Source organism: Linepithema humile, chromosome 2 (genome assembly GCF_040581485.1).
Source record: "Linepithema humile isolate Giens D197 chromosome 2, Lhum_UNIL_v1.0, whole genome shotgun sequence".
NCBI lineage: Eukaryota > Metazoa > Arthropoda > Insecta > Hymenoptera > Formicidae > Linepithema > Linepithema humile.
The window spans coordinates 32128795-32152770 of NC_090129.1; the positions used below are offsets into that span (position 1 = coordinate 32128795).

The 23976-nt window shown below is 34.0% G+C and overlaps 1 protein-coding gene across 5 annotated transcripts; it reads left to right on the forward strand.

Moving 5' to 3' along the window:
* Positions 1–4856: 4856 nt before the first annotated feature.
* LOC105674793 (1-phosphatidylinositol 4,5-bisphosphate phosphodiesterase) lies at positions 4857–23823 on the forward strand. 5 transcript variants are annotated; one of them, XM_067350146.1, is made up of 20 exons: positions 4857–5149; positions 12584–12638; positions 14124–14416; positions 14548–14607; positions 15010–15147; positions 16276–16355; positions 16764–16899; positions 16983–17083; positions 17348–17514; positions 17937–18147; positions 18634–18892; positions 19063–19257; positions 19369–19567; positions 19785–19942; positions 20024–20230; positions 20444–20816; positions 21078–21239; positions 21310–21487; positions 21652–22102; positions 22841–23823. In XM_067350146.1, the coding sequence occupies exons 3-20, from the start codon at positions 14246–14248 to the stop codon at positions 22913–22915; spliced, it is 3321 nt and encodes a 1106-aa protein (XP_067206247.1). In that variant the 5' UTR covers positions 4857–5149; positions 12584–12638; positions 14124–14245; the 3' UTR covers positions 22916–23823. The 5 variants fall into 5 exon arrangements, with proteins under 5 accessions (XP_067206247.1, XP_067206246.1, XP_067206250.1 ...); XM_067350145.1 differs by having other exon boundaries at positions 14188–14416; XM_067350149.1 differs by having other exon boundaries at positions 14188–14416; positions 19063–19251.
* Positions 23824–23976: the final 153 nt, after the last annotated feature.

Below are 23976 nucleotides of genomic sequence, written 5' to 3' on the forward strand. Positions count from 1 at the left end.
GTAAGCTATATCTCAAAAATAATATAAAAACAACCAAGCATTTCATTAAACGTGGATACAGAGGTTCACCACAGATAACTTGCAACGCGATAAATACCAGCGAGAGGTGCAGTTTCAAGAATGTGGCAAAAGAGGAATGTTTGTCTTGAGATGGTCTCTGTAATATTAATTCGTTAGCTTCTGGCGCTATTTTTGCTTAGGTACGCGGAATGTAATAACGGCTGCAGTAGCTGCATGCCTGCCTTTCTCTCTCGCTCTCTCTCCCCCTCTCTCTCTCTCTCTCTCTCTCTTTCTCTCAAAGCCAAACAGACAAATATATGCATTTGTATTCTTTACTATGCGATTTTTCATGCGAATAAACTCCGGAGCAGGTTCCTTGCGGTGTTCTATGCATTTATGACGTTTGAATCTTGAACGATTTAGCATATAAGGTACGCGGATCACGAATAAAATCTCCCCTTTCTGAGCATATAAAGGGTTCATTGAGAAACGTGCAAGCATTTGGCACAATGCAATACAGCAGACCGAGCGTGTTTTCGGTGTTGTATGGGTATTCAGATTTAAATTTTATCTATAAATACATTCCGATATGTTTCCTTTCCTTAAAAAGTTCCCATGTATTTTAACTAAGACTGTCTAACGAAATTCTTATTTCGTCAAAATTTCTACAACTAACCATTGAAAAATATTAGGACCTAGCAATATAAATATTCAAATATTTACTTTTTTAAAAAAACGCAAAATGTATAAAATTTGAAGTCATCATGTATGCAAGGCTTTTAGTGTTTTTTCAATATTCTCAACAATAATAATTAAAGAATGATCAATACAGAAATATATATAATATAAAATATAACATCTTTTGCTTAATATATTTGAAGTAAGCGTATTTAAAAAGTACAAAGTGTTAAGAGAGAATGTAAAAAGATAGAAATTTTAAGAAATCAATTATTCTAAAAATTAGATAAATAAATTTACAAACTGTATTTAGTATTAAAAAATGTAAAAAATATGACATGGTTATATAAGTCTTAAAATAATATTCCATAAATTAATCTTAATAATTAAAGAATCTCTATATCTCGAGAAGAGCTATCAGGATTTTCGAAATTATGTTACGTATTTTCTCTACTGGTGAAACTCGAAGTGGCTGCATGGGCACAAGGAAATCGTGCAAAATCGATGATATGCAGTTTCCGCAAGTTCCAGCGGAACTATAAGGTATGAGTAAACTGAGAGGTCGAGTTTATAATCATAACCCTAAGAGAGAAGCATCCATAATAGAGAAATCACGCCAATAACGATCGTGATTTCATCAAAATAGTGTATATCGAATAATCAATAATTTAGAAAAAATGGTTTAAATATTTATTTTTAATTATATATTTTATGCTAGATTTTATTGCTGTATTTTACAAAAAATTCATAAATTTTAGAATTACAAAACTTGTTATAAAATATAGAAAAATTATATATGTGAAACATTTTATTTATAGAGTTTTAACGATCAATGTAATAATATATATAATGTAAAATGCATTTTGTGTGTGTGTCACCAGTACTAACGTTATAGAAATATTTTTTATTTTTAATTTTTAATAAATATTTATAAAGTATTTTGCAATATATAGTGAGGAAACTTTTATTATATTAAAATACAAGGAAAAATTTTTATCAAAATTTTACGACATATATTACAAATAATAAAATTCATAATACCGATAAAACAGGATTTTTTGCGTAATGCTGTTGAATCAAACTCTTGTTGCCATACACGCAAAGTTTTTGCAAATTATAAACGAATATTTGTAGAAATAAATAATATTTATTGCGGTATTTGGTCAAAATTCGCGCAATTCTTGTTCGGTTGTGTTTTATTCAGTCTATTTACTCGAGTGCCTTAATTTTCGCCATCACTTTGCCATCACAATCTTAGTGGCAGAATCTTACAATTAGTATCGTTATTTCATCCTATGGTGACTTTCGTGTCTAAGTCATCACACTCAATTTTAATGAAGTATCTGTAATTAAAAATAATTCTTAATATTAATTGGATAAGTACGAGAAAATTACTAATATTAATACTAGTAATTTTTCTCGTACTTATCTAATTCTAACTAAAAATTATTTTTATTTGCAGATAGTTTTTTAAAATTGAGTGCGAGGAGTTAATTCCATTAGTTTACCAGTTTCACATCTGTCGAAATCTAAATTCGTATTATCCGTTTACGCTGATTCCGCCTTCAAACAAGATCAAAGTAAATTAAATAAAACGGAGTTGCGTATTATACACATAAGTCGAATTATATAACTATTATTAACACAAAATTCTTCGCGCAGGTCACGAGCAAAGATTCCAAAGGCCAGAGACGATCTGCTACGAGGAAATCAAACAGTAAGTCAATTAGTTGCTATAAAGCAATCGATAAACTTTGCAAGAGCGATTTGCTTGATTTCTCTTCACCAAGTTTATTATGAATTTGTTTACATTCCATTTTTCTTGCTGCGCGCAAATAATTGTCCTCATTAGTGGCGCGCGTTGGAATATCAGTGGTTGCGTAAAAAACATTGACATAATCGCAACTGTTCTAACAGAAATTTTTAGAATAAATTCTAACTCTATATATTTCTTCAAATAATTAATTGTTATTTATTTATTAAAAACGATCGATAGGTATATCGATAGAATTCTTATATCGATAGGTGATTCTTATTCTTTTAGCATTATTGTACAAATAGAACGAAGATAAATTATCGAATGCCAACTCTGTAAACCTGAAACTGGTATGTTACCGACATAATATATCTCTCGATCCTCGTTGAAAGCCTAACAGAGAACGTAGATATGTTATCAGCACCTTTTCATCCAGCAGTTGGTATGCTAACAATTGTTATCTTATCAAAATATTACGATAACAATATTATTCTGTGAATAAAACAAAGAAGTATGATAAGCGCATTCCAGAATATATTTCAACTCTTCTGGAATCCTGATTTTTTATATCAGCTAACACACAAGAGTAAATGTCACATAAGAAAATTTTAATTACCAAAAAATTCTAGTTTGTGTATCTATTATATATATCATTCTGAAGAATTTTATCGCTAATCTTATATTTTTAACAAGAAATTATACACTGATTCTTTGAATAAAAAGATAGAAAAGAATTCTACAAAAACGCAAATAATGGAAAGCATAAATTATCTTCGATTTATCGATCGCATCTTATTTGCAACTTTCTCTTCACTTTGTCTGCAGACAAGACAGGTGCAATTAAGAGCACGGTGATTAGTCTTAAAAACAGATGGCAATAACGGATTATTAACAACTTTCGCTGAAAAACTCGATAAAAATGGTCGTCGCGTTACGATCATTTTCGATTTCGTGTCTGATGCGTCCGATTACAGGCGATCGCGTTTCATTTACTGTAAATGCGATTGCACGTTACCACTGCTGTGTTTATTAATTCAAATTTAGATAGGAGTTGCTTATTTATTTGCACACGATCGATTACATACGATCTGTCCGCACTGGATGAAGTGAGATATTTTCATCCGATGACTCACACGAAGTTCATTCTACGTTGAAACGCAATTGAGACGTGCTCGCTCCAAAGCACACGCTACTTATTTTCGTCTCGTATCAAACTTAATATGAAATTTCTTTATCGGCACCGCGAAAATTAATATCAGGTCCGTGATTATTTGACGTACGCACTGTTCTTTGGTCTCCGATCTTTTTTTATTGCTTGGCCTTAACATTTTGCGCTGAACTTTATCTAATTCCGTTTCCAATGCGTGTTCGCGAAATAAAAGTTTATTACGGCTTTCCCCGATTAAACCGACTGTGTGATAAATCGAAATGGGATATGTTAGTAGCCGTACGGTACTCTTGCGATGCACGTTGAAGTTTAAATTAAACATTTTTCACTTAACGTTCGCACCTGTGTAAATGGTTTTCTTCGGTTATTAGATAAAAGCGATTAATCTTTTCTTTCTGCACGTACTTTAAAGAACCTGATAAGTAATAGCAGTATTTGCAATCAATATTGTTATATTTATTATTATTAAGTTAAGTTAATTACGAAAAGAACATCTTTATCGCCAAAAATAGATTTACTGGATACGGTATTAAAGAAAAGTAAGCAATTCAAATAAGAATAAAAATTTCCCTTCGAACTATATTATAATTTTATGAAAAAATATTATTCCATGAATAAATAAACGTAACTAATATCCGTTAATGTTAAAGGTGCAAGAATTGCTTATCTCAACGAATGTCTTATCTACTGGATCGTAAAACCTATCGAGATTTTATTTGCTCCGGATATTAAAAAAGACATCAATATTCTTTGTAATTCTTTTGCAGTTTAATATACATAATAAAAGACACAAATATTTGTTTTAATTTTATTATAAATTTCGAATTTTTTAATTCATTTAGATTGAAATAAATTGGACGATTTGAACAATTTGAAAGAGAAATATTTAAATTTCGGAAAGTTTGTTTAGTTGAAATAAAACTAAGGGTTGAACCTTAAGTTAAATTTTTAAATTAATTTTTAAATGTTCAGTTTAAAAATTGGAAAAAATGCGAGCAAAAATCTGATTCGAATTTTTCAGATATAAAATCGATATATTTGCAGCCTGGATTCTAAGGTTCGAACAGGAAGTTCGAATTGTTCAATCATCGAAGAATTCCAAGTGCTATAATTACAACGATAGGATACACTTTGAGCTCATGATGCAACCGCTTGGAAGACAGCAGATCTCGTTCTTGCCAGCGAAACAGAAACGGTGGAACCTGAATGTTACGATCAGCCAGTGGCACATGCGCGCAAGGGGAAAAAGACGGTATCGAGCCAGGCGGCTGGTTTGCCCGTCAACAGACGGTGCGGCACCGTCAGTTTCTTCCATCGCGCCCGAAAGCGTCCGGCACCGTCCGGAGCGTGATTTTACACGCGTGAAACTTCCGCCTGCTTCTAGCTGTTACCTGTCCGTTTTTTCTCGCGAATTTCGAAGCGCGCGCGCGCGTGTCCGACTGATGTGTGTGCGAGGCATCGCTGGAGGATGAGATCGTCAGCCAGACCAGTACTGTTTTCGTCGTACGACGGATAACTACGCGCAGGCAGAGAGGACCGATCGAGCGGTAAGACCGATTTCGTGCATCGCGATCATTTCGCACAGACGTGGTGCACGGCGGCACGGTGCGAATACGTGTGCACGCGTGTGTGCGCGCTCGTGTACAGTAGACGTTATCGATGTTTTCTCCGCGGGATCACGAGATGTGTCACGCGTGCCGCGCTCGGAGCACATACGCACCGGTTGATCTCCGCCTCGGAGACTCTCGAGATTTCCAAATGACACTTGAGCGTCTGCTCCCTGCGCGAATTACGCGCATTGATCTGTCCGACCACGTTTATCATTCATCGCTCACGTTCTGAGCAATTAAAAAAAGAAGTACAGTTTAACGCAGATTCGAACTCTCGATTTTTGTAAATTTATTATATTGTTTAAAGCGAATGTTGATTTTTGAAATGTTTTCGTTTAAGCTCTGACGGGGTGATAAAGTATTCACTTTCGGCGTTAAATATTCGATGAGAGTACGAACCGATGTTTCCATCCATTAGGACGGCGAGCGCTCCAAATTGAGTGATGCCTTTGCTTTAACGCTCCGGTGTGTAATCAGTCTGCATATGCAGGATACACCAGCATGAATGAGCCTGGCGCCGTGTACTGAGTGCATTATCGTTGCGCAGTATTAACCACGTATTAATTACTCGGACCATCAGGATGAAGGCGAGATTGACCGCGCTTGTAATACACTTTCTCCGGTCGCGCGAAGTGATTTAAGCGCGCTGCTACGTGTGATTCGCGATATTAGCGAATCATTGAAGCGACGTTGTTTAATCGAAAAATGCGTCAATCGCTCGTACAGCGACCATTAATCAGACGTACTGTACACGCAGACATTCGTATGCGCTGCGCCACGCGGTTACTCGCTCTTGCCCCTCTGTCTCTTTCTCTCTCCGTCTTCACATCTCCTCACCTTCTCGCGCTTATTTGATGGTCGCGCGCGCCCGTGTGTGCGTGTTACTACGCACGTAACACATACGCGCCATCCGGCTGCCGCGTACACACATTTGCAAGCGAGCGAGCGACCAACAGACGTTACGAGGCGGCGACGACTTGCTAATTAGCAGCGCCGTGCTATCGCCGCGAGAGATAAGCCGCGAGTGAAACATAAAACAAGAATAAGGGGGCGGAAAGGGGGGGAGGGCCAACGGAACACGACCCTGACTGCACGCTTCCCGAGGGATTTTCGAGGTCAAGGGAACCTGTAGGCGCCGCTCGGCGACGAGAGGCGGCGGGAAAGAGCGGAGTAAAAGATGTCGCGCGCGCTTACGACACTCGTTCGACCAGGTCAGGTCGATCATCAGTCTGACACCTGATCCCGGACCTTCCAGATCCATCATTGTCCGTGGCGCCGAGGCAAGACGTCTCAGGAATATCCCGCATACTTTTCGTCATCTTGGCTCGATAATTCAAGGCTCTCTGTAAGATGTGTGTGCCGAATAATATAATTACAGATACGTTTAGTAAACAAAAATAATCATCAATGACTATATTTGAGCCAGACGCCTTCTCAGTCTCTTTACTTTTTCACTGTTGAATTCAATTTTAAATGTTCACACTTCAATAATGAATTATTTACATAAAACAGTTAAAGTCAACAGTAACAGTTGAAAAAAAAATTAAGAATATTGACTCTTAAAAGTGACAATTTATTTAATATTAAATTGAAATTTTATAATTTCTAAATGTAGTATTGATCAAACAAATTGATATACGGTAATAAACGCATTTAGTGTGTTAATTAAAAGATTAATAATGATTATTATCACTATTTGCTCAAAAAATTTGTAATATATGTAGATTGGCCTTGTAAAATCTCGTTTTTAACTACATGATTCCTTAATTTTAGACATGCCGTTCAGTGCTATCGCGTAAATACGCAAAAAGTCCATATTTTTTTCCCCAAACTTTAAAATTAAAGCAATCATATTACAAATTTTTATCGTTATTTTTGCCGCATCTTTCTTATTTTCAAAGAACTCATTATCATTATCTTGTTTCTTTGTGCAATAATGCTGTTTTGCGGATTTCCCAGAATAACTTTACTGTGAAAATGCAATAGTTGTTTGAGAGAAGAATGTTAACGCTATTATATAATTAAATGACAATTTTGCGAAATATACAACGCAAACCGGGTTTTATATTCTCGAGTTAATATGTAAACGCGTTAGTTTACATAACAGCGCGCGCATACTACGTGCACACGCACCGTACTGCAAAATGTACGTATATTTTTAGATACGCGAATCTATGTGTATCTTGAAATATTTGTGATCTTCTGGTGAGTTACATCTTATACGGGATACGCGCTCGTAAATTTCGACGATAATGCAAATTGTGAATCATCGCTCGCGTTAACCACGTGGAATGCAAGCCTGTAAGTGCATCGTTATGTGCATTTACGACTGTAAACATATTGCATAATAGGTAATTTTTTTATCGGAGCTATCTGATGTCTATTCAAAATCACAATACGACCGATATCGACCAGAAATATAACGATTCCGTAGCTAATAATAACAAAGTCATGTGCTATTGTTTGTTTGAGAACCATCAACACGCCATGAAAATATTCCGCTTTAGCTCATCAGTCGTTTTAGAATTTATTGGAAATGTATTATAATTCAGCATCAAAATAAGGATAAAACATTTTAATATTTAACAGATTTTACAATATTGGACAGGTATTTTATAAATAATTGCGAAGAAAATCCTTCTCTCTCAATAATATTTGTTTACATTAATGTCGCATATATTTTAACATCAGTTAAATAAAATATTATAAATATTCTCTTCTGTTGATATATAAATATTCTCTCCCTCTGATGATGTTACATGTCGTAAAGATATTGAAATCAGTTGAAATTTACATATTATTATGCAAATAATGAAGAGATAATCAACAATTCGTATTCAGTTTCAAAGTTTGATCGTGTAATCGTAGAATTTATAAACAAAAGAAAAAATACAAATAAACATACAGATATTGTAACAGATAAAAGATTTATAAGAGATATTTTAGATAAATATTAGATTCACCTGTTTCACGAGAGAATATTTTCGCTAAAAGCTTTTATCTTGACATCAATAAAATTACTTAATTAGTATTTTAATTTTAAATACTGTTTTTAATCTAAATATGCCTACTTAAAAATTAGGACAGCAAGTGGGGTCATAAGTCTCATTTGCCTTTATTCTTCTTAAAGTGACTATTAGATGTATTAAACGATTTGAACGATCAATGTCGCGGCGGTGTAATTCAACCTCCAAAAAGAAGCTCTGGGAATGTATATAATTATTGACCCGCATTAGGTAATGGAATCACGGTCATTTAGCGATTAGTTTTCTGCAACAAACATGATTTAATATCCTTGCGTTTTTTGCTGATTATGCAGATTCTGCCTTGGACAGATCTCCGTTTTGCAACGCTGCATTTTGCGCTTTATTAACGTGGCTTCGGGTGGCAGCAGGTATATTAAACCAGTAATTCTTAGGAATTATTTTGAATTAATATTAAATATATAGTATATCATCCTTTTAATTGGCGAGAGTAACAACTTTACTCGTTATCAGTGCAAAAATACGATAACTAGAAGATTAATTTTCGTCAGTAATTGAAAGATTGGATATCGTGTATGGATGTTGTACTGCAAAAAGAAACATGTAAAGCCGAATGTGAGAAATATTGTAATAAATAATAATTCTGTGATACACGTAATATTAATGAGCAAAAATATTCACAAAATATCGATACAACATTAATATGTTTATTATCAGAAGAAAAATTTGTAGTCAAATTAAAATTTCTGTATTCTTTATTTTTACAAACATTATTTCTCGAATGTCATCTTCAAATTGAGTGTATTACATCAAGCAGTTTTTTCCCGCTATTTCAAGATAATTAACATCGCCGACGAATTTAGCAATGCTTAATTATGATAATGGAGATAATCTTAATCAAATCGATTCATCTCTTCAATGTTATTTTTACTCGCCATCTTGGTGTTCTCAATGCCGTGTTAACAAGTCGCTAGGCCACGATAAAGATCGTAATGATTATAGCACGACGTTAATACGGTCAGTTCGTGGGAATACACGGCTGTCAGGCGCCAAGAACGTTTTCATCATGCTTGCACGACGAGAAGGGGCAGAGCAGCGGCACGAGTCATACATTATATTTTCGTAGCGTTCATCTGTTTACGCACCCTGTATACACATACGTATTTATATAGACACACGCGATGTACTCACGTATCTGTGAGATACACGTCGGTGGTCGATTACACGTGCTGTATAACATCCGTATTAATGGTTCGGTGTACACTTGCGCTCGTGGCGAGCATCGCGAGCGTGATATTCCTCCGTATATCTTCATGCGAGTATTTGCGGATTTGGTCAATGTAAATACATATTTTTGCGGTATTTCACGGTATAATCCTTGTTTTCGAATCTTGTTTACGGTCGGCACGTGGATTTCACCGGCAAAATTGCGACATTAGCTGATCGTTGGCAACTTTATGACAGCAATCGAATTCTTCTTCCGAGGATAAATCGCTGCGAGCAAAAAATATCCGAGGATGCGGTTATTTCTCGGAAGTCGCGGTTAACTTTGCAAATGGTGATTTAGCAAGATTGTCGTACTATATTTTCATAAATTTTGCATTTATCCTTTCCGAGGAAAAGTTGCTTTCATAATATGTCTGATTTTATCTCGTTATTTTATTTTGTTTAATCTACTTTTTATAAATCATATCAGCAATATAGATTAAGTTAGAGGATTAAAAGATTAAATAGGGTCCTTTATATATTGTTTTTAAAAATTGATTTATTATAAAAGATATATATAGCCATTTGGCTAATATTCAGTTATAATTTCCTAAATATTATTATATCTCTTTTAAGTAACATTATCCACGTATAACGTCGTTACAAAAAATATATTATACGAGATGTTATATTATGAAACTTTTATCTCTGTTAGTTGAGTCACTTGACAATATACTATCCATTACTATCTTGCATGCAATCTTCTATCTTCTTCATCTCTAAGTATCTAATTTCTTAAAGTGATGCTTACACAGTTTTATGATTTATTGTTATATATATATATATTATTATTAATATACTGAATCAACATTTATGATCTTCTACATAATTTTCCACTCAATCATTTTCAGATTTAAATTTTATTTAAAAATCGTAAGTTTCCGAGATCTTACAGAATAAATATTTTAAGACGATTTTTTATCTCTGAAATTTCTGGAGATAAAAGGATTAAAAATTATAGATCAATACCAGATAGTTTAAAATACGGGCATGTTTTAATAATATGATAATTTAAATATATTTATAAATTTATACATGTTAATTTGTGAAAGATTTAATTAGCATAGGATTTACAATAAATCTGTAATATTATAAAACTTTGGTTACCAATTTTTTTAAACAGTCTAATATTTTTTGCGAGTAAGTAAGAGTAGGTCTGTTGCAAACATTTTTACGACAGCGCTTAAAAACGTAAACTTGATAGTGAGTGCCTTTTCATGTTGGCACACAATATGCACGTGCAGAATGTAGCCTGCAACTTCCATTTCCGAGTGCACTAATTAAGATAAGTCGTGATAAAACTTGGAATATCCGTTAACGATATACATATTGATACTGACAGCATCAGTAATAAAACTTTTCCGTAACGTTTATTATTGCAAGATTACATAACGCAAACATTATAGTAAAATAGTTAAACGATTGCTATGAAGTATCACAATATAAAAAAGGACAATAAAAAACTCATCTTTACTTGATTATAAAAAATATTTAAAATACGCTTTATTTGTTAAATAATGTAACATTTTAAATTCATTTTTCCTAAATCTAGATGGTTTATAATTTGTTATTTCGTATATTTCTTTTGGATATTCAAATATGTGTGAATAATTATTGTGTTTCTTTTATAATTATTAAACTTCTAACATAGAAAAACTATGTAAAACATCGAAAATTTTGCAATATATAAGTGTACTTTTAGTTTATTTAAAAGATATTGTGTGTGCAAGTTGTTTAATAATTATAAGAAGGCAGGTATTAGAGAAGATATGAAAGGCCTTTACGTACGCAATGAAATGCCATGACATCTATTAATAAAAATCTTGGAAGTGACACGTCACTCGCTGTTGTTTACCGCCCTTCGCAATTACTTTAATGTATTTTTAATCTGGATAATGGAAGAGGGCGTTTAATCGTAAAGTAATCTCATCAATAACAATTTTGATTAACTAAGTAACTTAATAAAAATATTAGAAAAAATAATGCGTTTTTCAGCAGTAGTAATAAAATCCAAGAAACATATGACTATTTTTTGGAAATTATAAGTCGCGCATTCATTTTTAATTCTATTATGTTAGTGACAAGTCCGAGAAAGAATATTATAAATCTATGCACTATTTTGCTTCTATTGATAAACAAGAAACTTTCAGAAATAAGTCCTGGAAAGAATAATTTATATAGAAGAACGTTAGTTTTATATAGATATATTATTTTTTATTATTATCAAGATACATCATCGTAATTATTATAAAACTTAGAATTAATATTTGGGTTTCACACTCTTCTCGTAAACGTTACGTAACATTACTGCTCTATAGTACTCTGTTACGTAAGTCTGTAGTAATTATATGAAGATATCGATTGAGCCATTTAATCACACGAGGAACGAAAAGAAAGTATTTTAGAAAAACACGTGCCTGCCCGTAGAGCGTAATTAACACACTTATTAATAAAATGGAATGACGTAAGGATAATAACCATGCGGGAAATGAATGCCATTTGACATTCTGAATTAATAAGCTTGACACACCTGAAAAAGGTTTAAGATTAAAAGAAAAATAGATTTTACTTCCAGGGAATAAATAATTTGCATTACAAATCGAATAAGAAATCACTCTCCCTGTAATTAAAAAGCTTAACATTTAAAGATGAAACACACTTAATATTGGTCTCGATGTCAATTTTTAAAATCGAATATCTTTAAAACGGTCGGTTTTTATTATTTTAGATATAAAGATAGATATAGAGATATTTTACTTAAATATTTAGTAGCAGATGCGCGTCATTTCCTGTATACTTAGATCGTGTTATTTCAATCGTGCTCATAATTTATTTGGTGAATGACGTCAACTTAAAAAGAAACTCGCTCTTTTATATTCTACATATATGCTATCAATAAAATAAATAGCTCCGAATTAATTAAATATTAGATTTTTTAAATTAAAGATATTAGAAAATACAACGAGATGTTTTTTCTCTTTTCCATAAGATTTCCATAATAATATCATATTTGAAGTATCTACTTTCAAGCAAAAATTTTGCATTACTGAGAATATTGATTGACCGCAACTTTTAATTATGAAAAATTGTATTAAAGTTTACTGAATTTCTTTTCCTGCAGGTGCAGCCGCAAGTTAAAATGAGCAAGTCAACCCGGAAAAGACGCTCTTAACATTGTAAGTGTCTTTACAATCATACCGCTATTATTAATAAATATTTTCATTTATTGACTGCATGATACTGTTGCAATAATATACAAACGCAACAAAATTTTTTAATGTAACTATTTTCACTCGGCAACATTTACGTGCACTTCGTCCTACGTAACGTTGGTTTGCCATAAAGGTTAATCGGTGCATCGATGCCAAAAAATTCTCTGTACCGTGATAAACTATCGACTATCCAAAATTTAAAAGTCGATTCAAGTAAAATATTTTTTACATTAATATTCAGTTCTTAAAGATATATATTTCTACGTACTTTTAGGAGGTGAAAAGGGTTCAGTTATATTGCTAAATATAATAATCATAAAATAGACCTTTCAGAACTTACGCATTATAGTTAGCGCCGCATGTCACACAAAAGATATTTATTTATAACATCTGAAAGCGTTTTATAAAGCTAGTTTGTGCAAGAAAAAAAAGACTTAGTTGCTGTACGTGAAGTGCACAATGACGTCTTTTTTCAATGTCATCCTTTTTTCCTCTATTTTCCACGCGAATGCTAAAGCTATTATAGATTCTATTCTTTTAACTTCCGTGGCTAAGATTAACTATTCTTTAGCTTTTCTAAGGCTTAAAAATAGAAATAATAAATATCTACAAGAGAGAGAGAGAGAGATAGAGAGAGAGAGAGAGAGAGAGAGAGAGAGAGAGAGAGAGAGAGAGAGAGAGAGAGAGAGAGATAAAGAGAGAAAAAACAGGGTGCGAGGGATACTTCTTTCAAGCTTTTTACGTAACGTCAAAAAGAGACAAAATGTAAATAACAAAAAAATTATGCATGTAATGAAGAGAAAAGATAATAAAACTGTATGAACGTTGAGGTGTTCTGTAATTTTTAAATGTCAAACATTATTTAATGTTATTTTATTTTCTAAATATAGGTAAAGAAATATCGCACTCGATAGATCAAAGGTGAACATAATATTGTAAGAAAAAAATGACTTTTGACAGGATGTTGAATATTAAATGTTGACCTAAGCGAACAAAGATATATTCATCTTTACTCTTAAAAATGTGAATTGCATAAAAAAGGAATAACACGAGAAAAAGTTGCATTAATAACAACGAGAATAAAATTTAATTATAAATGATAATAGAAGTAACTTAATGTTGTGCATCTTTTTTTTAAATAAAAAAATTAATTAGTGATTTTTCTAAATTTTGAAACCAAAAATGATCATTTTACTTACAATAATTTTCAGAAGCAACTTTTAGTATCGTAATAATAATTAAATGTTAAATGTACGAAACAAATAAATATTAAAGTTTCAAGAGCGATAGCCTGAAACATATGGTGTCTCACTCAAATACGCAATTCCTAATTTATTGGCGAACAATTTACAAACGAACATATACGTGGTATAAATATCTGCCTTCAAAGTTCTGAACAAGAAGCAGATATCACGTGTGATTCGAAATGTGACTTGATGGCGGTTGCAGTGTAGAGAAGACAGTCCGATAAAGCTCCAATGTCTTTAATGGCAACGTCGGTCGCTGTTGACAGAAGCGGAAAGTGCTGTATCTAGGCTGACTTTGCCGGAAGTCGGTGGAACGCCGCAGAGATGACGAAGAGATTCGAGTTCAACTGGCAGATCGAGGTGCCGGAAGCACTCCGCACCGGCTGCATCTTCGATCGTTGGACGGAGGAGAAGGATAACACTGAAATCGAGCTGAATTGCCTGTTTAAGGTCGACGAGTACGGTTTCTTCATCTATTGGCAAAGCGAGGGAAAGGTGAGCCCTTCTTCCGCTGTTTGCGCCCTTTTATTTCTTTCAACAAAAGAACGAAATTGCGAAGATTCTCAGCAAAACCTCTACAAAATCCTCAATAAATATTTATCTTATCTTATTATCTCTTTCTGTAGGATGGCGATGTTATAGAGTTGTGTCAAGTAAGCGACATCAGAGCCGGAGGCGTTCCCAAGGTAAAGGGATTATTTTAATAATGTGCTCCAAAATGAGTTTTTTTTAGCGTTGAGTTTTTTTACTAAGATTAATTAAAATTATTTTTCTAAGAGAAAAGGTGATGTAATACTTGATATATTTATTTTTTTAAATCTATGTAACATGGAAGTACAGAGAGATATCAATTTCATCAATGTATTTATGTAATCATTATTTCTTTAATGATGTCCATAAATTACGTGATGCAATTTATGATAATATCGCATATTATACGCTGTTCTTACGACATTATCATTATACTTCTTGAAAGAAATCACTGAGAAAATAAAATAATTATGCAAGCAAAGAAGTTTGCCGGACAAGCAAATAAATAAGAAAAAAAAAGAAAGAAACAACTAATAACCGATACACGTTTTAAACAGGATCCAAAGTTATTTGACAAGCTACTCAGCAAACACGGCGAACAGTTGGATGAGAAAAGTTTAACCATCTGTTCCGGTGTCGATTATACTAATATCAATTATCAGCATGTCGTGTGCCCGGATCCTGCTACAGCCAAGGTAACATACGTGTGGCATTTTAATCGTGATAATGACGGAAACATAGCATCCACGTGCCGTCAAATCTATCATTTAAGTAAACTATAATTGGCTGGCTAATCAACACAACGAACTATATATACATTTAATATTATTACTGAAATTACCGTTTGACAGTCGCGTTTATCACAATTATACTAATTAACATAATTTTATTGTACTAATAACATTAGGTTATAATTGCAATTTAATTTATTATTCATTCATTAACTAGTAATAAAGATTTATTAATGACAATAAATACCTATATTATTATGAATTGATAAATAAAAGTAATAAATTATTATCTTCGCGATAACTTCTGCAATAAAAGGACAAGTAATGTCATATCAATGCGCTATAATATAAATGCGATTATGAAATTTTTTTAATCGGTTTGTATTAACATTCTTTAATGACGTTGCGTGTTCAACTATCGTTTTCCAGATTTTCCTGATTTTATCGTCAATTGCTATAACTGGTAGTGACGTGGCAGTAGCGTGAATGGCGCCATACACTGTTTTATGTATCGTATCCTACAATCGCGATTCCTTTGTCACGTTCTATGACCCCTTCGCCATGCGTACTTGTTATGTTAAACTATTATTACAAACCTCCGCAATTTGCTATTATTAAAACAGTACATAAATGCTTAAGTACTGTGCGTTTAAAGTATTGTCGCGCAGTATTTAAGATATTATCGACTTACTCTTTATTCGAAACCTGTTAATTTCACGTATTTCGGTTTTTCTAAATGCCAAATCATTATAAGTCAATTGTAATAATTAAAAATCAGATACGCTGTTAATGTTTTATACAGAATGTCATAAAAACATTATCAGTATACAATGTTGCAATTCCATTGTTCCAGCTTTCAACACGATAAAATTATTTATTCTTACTTTTATTTTATCAGAAGATAATTATTCTTTTTTGTGTATAAATAGCATTTATCTATCCACGATATAGCAATATTGCAATGCAATGACTGATAAGATAGTTTTACTGACTCGTGTGATTTAAATTCTTTATATCTGTACGTGCTTAGCACATCTTTTCCTTCTGTAAAAAGAACAATCTACATGACGTTACTTCTGTGTGTCGTCATAGGTATGGCTGGACGGTGTTCGATCGATTACGCATAACGTAAAAGCAAATAACGTTTGCCCGCTTACATGTCTGAAGAAACAGTGAGTTTGCCAATGCATTTATATACGCTTGCACTAATGTCTGCAAACAGCGGTACTGTTTACCTCTGAGAAATAATTAGCCGTAAATGTGTCACGACTGACACATGGAACATTTTTCTAATTCTTTTTCGACGTAAAAGAATATTTAACTTGCAATTGCAGGAAAATTCTGCTTATTTCATCCGCAAATGTTTTATAAGTTGTCTTCCTTTTTAAGTCTTTACATTTTATTATATGTTTTACAAATGTAGATTTCACAGAACCAAAAGTTTAATAAAAAAAATTTGTGATATTTGTTTAAATTTAAAATTCACGCCATATTGATTTGCATATATAAATTTTTGCTTGCAAATTTCAAAAAAGTGTTAGAATCATAGACCTGAATCAGCGGTATTTGCGCTATTTTAGCTGGATGCGACTCAGAATGCTGATGGATCCTAATGGCAAGGTTCCAGTAAAGGTGGTCGCGAGAACTTTCGCGTCCGGCAAGACGGAAAAGCTCGTTTACCAGTGTCTCTCCGAGTTAGGCCTACCTAGCGGAAAGGTATCTTAATAATTGTTAGAATAAACTATCGATGGGACTTTTGTTTCTCGCGAAAATACTGCAAAGACTATTTTTATGCTTAGAACGACGTGATAGAACCTGATGACTTCACCTTTGACGCATTCTACGCGCTTTATCATAAAATATGCCCGAGAAACGATATAGAAGAATTGTTTCAATCTATGTGAGTACTCATTTTGGAGATACAAAATATTTTTTAAAACGTATAATAATAATCTTCTTAATAAAAATTGCTAATTATAAATTTATATAATTTTAATATTAAATACAGAAGTAATGATAGATAAAAAATATGTATAGAGAATTATTACGCTTTACACATATTACTCTTTACAACTACTTTATAGTTGATACTTGTTCTGATGTAATGCAAATAGAAGCTCTGCTCGAATTCATGACGACCGATTATTTATTCTGAAAATTCCAGAACGCAGGGTAAGGCCGATACGATTAATTTGGAGCAACTGATTACTTTTCTCAACGAGAAGCAAAGAGATCCGACCCTGAACGAAATTCTCTATCCACTTTACGATGAGAAACGGGCGTTGGAGATCATCAATGATTACGAGCAGAACGAAGTTGTGCGGAACGAAAGTAAGAGCTTGATAAATCATGTAACTGAGGCAAAAAATTTCTCTTGGACCATCGATCTTTTCAAAACTAAATTTGCTCGTTTTTATTCCTTTTACAAAAACTTTTCATTCTTTTATATTAGATATTTTATTTAAATATTTTATTCGCTTTTAAACTTTTCCGAAACTAAGTCTGCTCGTTTTTGCTCTTTGTAAAAAAAGAATACTGATCCTCTTGTAGATATTTTATTAGCTTTGAGATGTGAAAAATATATCACGGTATCGAAAAATGATAAGGAAAATTTTAATAAATATGTAAAACTAAGTCGACTCGCTTGGTGAACAACTAGTACTCATTTAGCTCGATCACGGCTGAAAGATTAATGAAGGATTTAACTCAAGTTATTAAACGAGTTTTTTTTTCAAGTAATCGTACACTTTCAGAAACGATGACGAAGGATGGCTTCATAAGGTACCTGATGTCCGACGAGAACGCGCCAGTTTTTCTCGACAGACTGGACGTTTATATGGATATGGACCAGTCTTTGGCGCACTACTACATCAATTCGAGCCACAACACATACCTGAGCGGACGGCAATTTGGCGGGAAGAGCAGTGTTGAAATGTATAGACAAGTTCTACTCGCCGGATGCAGGTAAAATACGCTGCTATAAAATATGGAAATGATAATACCCGATTTAGGATACGCTCCGGCGAAATTCCCCCAATAGCTGGTGCATATTTATAACTACATCGATCGCACCAGATTGCCAAGTGTCTACTTGAATATGAAATATCATATATTGACACGAAATCGATGCATCATTAATAGTTATTTTTATTTTATAATCATAATGCATAGTCGAAAATAACTCCATTTTCACGATAAGCTACAATATATATGTAGACTTTAGGGATATACAATAACGTATTGATATTTTTATAACTATTGTTTGGATTAATTAATTAGAATTACAGATGTTTTATTTTTTCCTGCAATATTTTGCTTTTAATTTGTTGATTTGTGAATTAATTTAATAATTATTATTTAAATAAATGGAAAACGATCTTGTGATAAACGAATAACCGATAATCAATACGATGGATTTTAACTTTTCTTTCTTTTATTCCGAATTTAAAGATGCGTCGAATTGGATTGTTGGGACGGCAAAGGGGAGGACGAGGAACCAATAATCACTCACGGCAAAGCCATGTGCACCGACATCCTATTCAAGGAGGTTATATACGCGGTCAGAGACACGGCCTTCGTTACATCGGAATATCCGGTGATACTCAGCTTTGAAAATCATTGTAGCAAGAAGCAGCAATACAAGCTGGCCAAGTACTGTGATGAAATTCTGGGTGATTTATTGTTGAAAGAACCGCTGAAGGATTATCCCGTAAGTTTTTCCATCAATTAATCAGACAATTAGAATACAGATACGTAAAACGTATAAATATAAAAAATATTAAAAAGAATTTTTTAGGTCAATTTACACTTAAAATAAGTCGACCTTGCGGCTTTTAAAACACATGGTTTTAAACGCACTTATAATCGTTACTGAAATAGTTGGAGCCGGGCGTACCGCTGCCGCCGCCCAGTATGCTGAAACGCAAGATTCTCATTAAAAATAAGCGCCTAAAGTCCGAAGTCGAAAAGCAAGAGCTCGAACTCTTTATGCAAGGTCAATTCGTGATCGAGGACGAGGTCAAAGAAGACGCGAGCGCGCCGCCGGCCGTCACCGCCGTCGTGGAACCGGTAAAGGTAACTTTTATTATGATCCTTAGTTGAAAAATCGTAGTACCCCTTCACTTTAATGAAATTAAATGACCGTAGCTCCGTTGTCGAAACGACGATATTTCTTTTCGTTTTCAGGAAGAGATATCCGAATCATCAGTGACAGTGTCGAGCATTCAACAGCAGCAGTCTGGCAGCGGTCCAAGTCTCGGTGAAAGCATTGAGCTAGTAGCGGCTCAACCTTATACCGGAAGTACCACGAATGTACATCCGTGGCTGTCATCTATGGTCAACTATGCACAACCCATCAAGTTCGCTGGTTTCGATGTTGCCGAACGTAAGCGAAATTTTTGCATTTTGCGAAAAAAGTTAATTATACTCAAATGTTATTATTTTTTAATAGCAACTAAAAATATTGTCTACTACGTATTTATTTTTTCAATACTGGAATATTGAAATAATATGTTAATTTTATTTTATTACCTATTTTAAATGCAGATTGCATTGACATTTATATTATTACGTGTGATTCATAAATAAATTACCATTTTTAGAAAAGAACTTTCATCACAATATGTCTTCCTTCGCGGAAACTGCTGGTTTAAACTATTTGAAAACATCGGCCATCGAGTTCGTAAATTACAACAAGCGGCAGATGAGCCGTATTTATCCGAAAGGCACGCGAGCCGACTCTTCCAATTATATGCCGCAGGTAAATACAGCTCGTAGTGCGCGATTTGCGCTACAAGGGCCACGAAGAAAAGTCACTCAATGATCGATCGTCGCAAAACAGGTCTTCTGGAACGCTGGCTGCCAAATGGTGTCGCTGAACTTCCAGACCGCGGATCTGCCCATGCAACTGAATCAAGGCAAGTTCGAGTACAACGGCTCTTCGGGCTATTTGTTGAAGCCGGATTTCATGAGACGCGCCGATAGGAGCTTCGATCCTTTCGCGGAGAGCCCCGTGGACGGAGTGATCGCGACACAATGCAGTGTTCAGGCATGTTTCTCTTTTTTTTTCGATGAACAATGACAATTCAGACTAGTCGATGCTGCGTTTTAGAGAATTTTACTCTTTTTTTTTTACTTTAAAGATCGAATTGTGTGTTTGGACAACGTCATTAAACAATCTATATACCTACATCGTAAATTTTCTTCGCATTCATTAAATAAAATGTTTAAAAAATTCGATTTTGATTCATTATCATAACAGGTAATAGCGGGTCAATTCTTATCCGACAAGAAAGTCGGGACATACGTGGAGGTTGAAATGTACGGCCTACCGACCGACACGATACGTAAGGAATTTCGCACAAGAGTGGTCCCCGCCAACGGACTGAATCCCGTGTACAATGAAGAGCCCTTTCTCTTCAGAAAAGTCGTCCTCCCAGATTTGGCCGCTTTGCGATTCGCCGTATACGACGAGTCGAACAACAAACTGCTGGGACAAAGAATCGTTCCTCTAGACGGTTTGCAGGCCGGATATCGGCACATTGCGTTGCGAACCGAAGCCAATTTTCCTATGTCTCTGCCTATGCTATTTTGCAATATTGAGATTAAAATCTACGTGCCAGATGGGTTTGAAGGTACGATCAACATCGTTTCTTAGCCGTAGAATTAAATAAATATATGCTATGATATTGCAAATAATTGCAATTAATCATAATTTTAATAGGACATATTTTCTGGCTAATCTTTTGTCAAAATAGATTACTTGCATATATTTTGTGTTTTTTTTATTTATAATAAAACGTATATTTTTTATGAAATATTGTATAAATAAATTTCATATAATAACAATTTCAATTAATATTACTACACATTCAATTTTAATAATAATTTTTCAGAACTTATGGACGCTTTAACGGCGCCACGAGCATTCAGAAAAACGGAAAGTATGTCGCAAAATAAAATGCGAGGCTTGGGAATCGAAGAGAATGACAGCAAAAATAATATGGACAACAAGAACAACATAGCATCTCATCATCACGAACCGGCTAAACCACGAGGTAAATTGCAGGATGCAGAAATTGTCAATTGAAGACTAAATCCATTTGTTACGTCATTTTGCTTTTGCAGAGGAAATGAAATTCGATCCAATCACGCTGGAAACTTTGAGACTAGAAAAGGGTTACCAAAAAGTATTACGGAAACAGCAGAAGGAACTGGAATCTTTGAAAAAGAGGCATCACAAGGAGAAAGTGACTGTCCAGAAGCAACATTGCGTTGCTATAGAGAAGATTTTCAAAGGGAAAAAGTTAGTTTTTTTTCTATACCACAATTTATATAATTAGATAATTCTTGGATAGCATTGGAGAATATACGGAATTTAGATCCGTATAAAAATCGATAAAGTTGATAATTAGCGATTGAAATAGCAGATAATAACGGCGTAATTAATAAAGTCAATGTTTATTGCAGCAAAGCGGAACTTTCGAGGGACCCTATCGTTCGACGCGCCGTTTCCGAGCAGACCGCTCAGTGGTCGCGTCTTGCTGACAGGCAGCGGCGTGAGGAACGCGATCTGGTCCGTGGACATCTGGAAGAGCGACGAGCGCAGCTATGCAAATTATGCATGACCGCGCAATCGGCACAGCAGAAGCAACAGTCCGCGCGCCACGACCGTGAAATGAAGGATATGACTGCGCGGCAAGCGAGGCTGTCGGTGGAGAGCGCGAGGGAGGTGATGAATGATAAGACTCTGAAAACGCGTGGGATCAAGGAGGGCAGGCTCAGGGAGAAGCAGCAAAATAACACGAAGAAGTTCATGGAGGAGCGCAAGATCGCGCAAATGATACAAAACAGGGAGAAGGAGAAGCTTAAAGTGATCCACGAGAAACAACTAGAGGAGCTACAGAAGGATATGAACGCGGTAAGACAACAAATGCTAGCTAGACTAGGAATTTTCCCAGTAGTGTAGTTTATTGACTTTTGTGTACAGATATTGCATTTACATTATTTGTAATCAAAGGCGACTTGATTAATCAAATTTTTTTCAACATTCCATTGAATTGGATATTTAAAAAATTTTTATAATAAAATCTCTTATTTTAATATAAATGTTGATGTATTTTAATTAAGCGGATTTGCGATTAAAAAATGTTTAATTTGTTATATATTTTTATTTCACACGATTAAGTTAATTTTTATTTATGGAATGTTACAGTTTATTTTATTTATTATGTTTTTTTTATTTTGTTATATGATAATTATGGCTTATTTAATATTTTCACAATAAATCTTTGTTTCCCTAAAGAATTTTTTATTTTATTATTCCTATTATTTGCTCCAGATTTTAAATTTAAAATATTTAATTAATTTATTTATATTTTAAAATAAATTACGAATAATATTGCGAACTCTCCTTAATCAGGAGATTAAGCAGAATTATAATACATTCTAAATAAAATTATATATAATTTGAAACTAAAAGTTTAATTTGAAATTAAGTAAACACTAAAATTTTTTTGAAAACACAGTTTGCTTATTGTCGTAGTAAGTTTAAATAAATAAATATATATTTATAATTTTTTTCACGTTTTCCCAGAAATCACTTTACAAAATAATTTTATTTTTCAAAACAGTTACTTTAGCTACACGGTTTTTCCAGATCGTGGATATGTACAAGAACGAAGACATGGATTACGAGTTGGCTTGTAAGATGTTGGCTGAATTCTACGTGTGATGAGTGCCATGCCGAGTATTTCTCCGCAATTCTCCTCCGTAGCGGGGACGCGCTGGGAGTGAGGACTGTGTTTTTAGACAATTTACTATTATCATTAATTATACTTGAAATTGGGATCAAACTTCGTTAGCTACCGTTCTCGCATTCGCCGGCCGAATCGTCGCGCGTTACGAGAAGCTAGGAACGAACGAGTAATTACAGTAACGTTTCTAATTCAATTCAACCGAGTATTTTTTTATATAAACACAGATATGTCTCACGTAGTCTCCAAGTACCTAGACTAATGAGAGTCAATAAAAAAAAAGAAAAAAAAAAAGAAATACTAAAGTGATCTAGTCAAGTATTAGGTATATAAACACTTACGCAAAGTATATCATGATCAGGACTGATCGAGCGGTGCGATCCACCGTTGCGATTCGTCGAGGTGAATATTTTTCGATTGTTAACACTATTGTCGAAGTCTATCGAAGTGTATGCGTGTGCGTGTGCGAGACTGTTTTATTCGTAAATTGATGCCTAATGCCGTGAGGAATTTCTTGCTATCATCATGACGATTCCTAGATCATACGTACCTTGAGTTGAGGGACGGTCTCACGGTCGGACCTAGTCGCTAGTTCCCGTGACTGTTGCGATGTAATGACTAGAGTATTGCAGCGTTAGAATCTCGAGATCGTGTAATTTTTATCCCATGATCGAAGGATGCGCTTCACGAAGCGACATTCCTACACGAATGGCCGCACAGGATTGTAAATAAATTTCAAACGAGAGAGCCTAGTATAATGATTACCACGTTGTTGTTTTCATTATAATATGTATAATGTTATTTACATAAATTATTATATCATCCTATACATATATATCTATATTGGATATAAAGGAGCAAGACGAAATAAAAAGATTACAAGTCACTTCTCTGCAAGTTAATTCCCCCTTTCCGCATTGCCGGCCATTAATTTTGCGAGAGTACTCGTGCGTTGATGGAAATTACGATGCAATAAAAATTATGCTACGATAAATATCAAAAAAGCTTTATACAAAATGCTTTTAATGCCTTATTCAAC

What these genes read in the sequence shown, in the direction of transcription:
- LOC105674793 (XM_067350146.1), top strand. Translation starts at nt 14,246, where the DNA reads ATGACGAAGAGATTCGAGTTCAACTGGCAGATCGAGGTGCCGGAAGCA. An exon ending in CGGATCCTGCTACAGCCAAG is followed by an intron (nt 15,148 to 16,275) that starts GTAACATACGTG and finishes GTGTCGTCATAG; the next exon opens with GTATGGCTGGACGGTGTTCG. An exon ending in TAGGCCTACCTAGCGGAAAG is followed by an intron (nt 16,900 to 16,982) that starts GTATCTTAATAA and finishes TTTTATGCTTAG; the next exon opens with AACGACGTGATAGAACCTGA.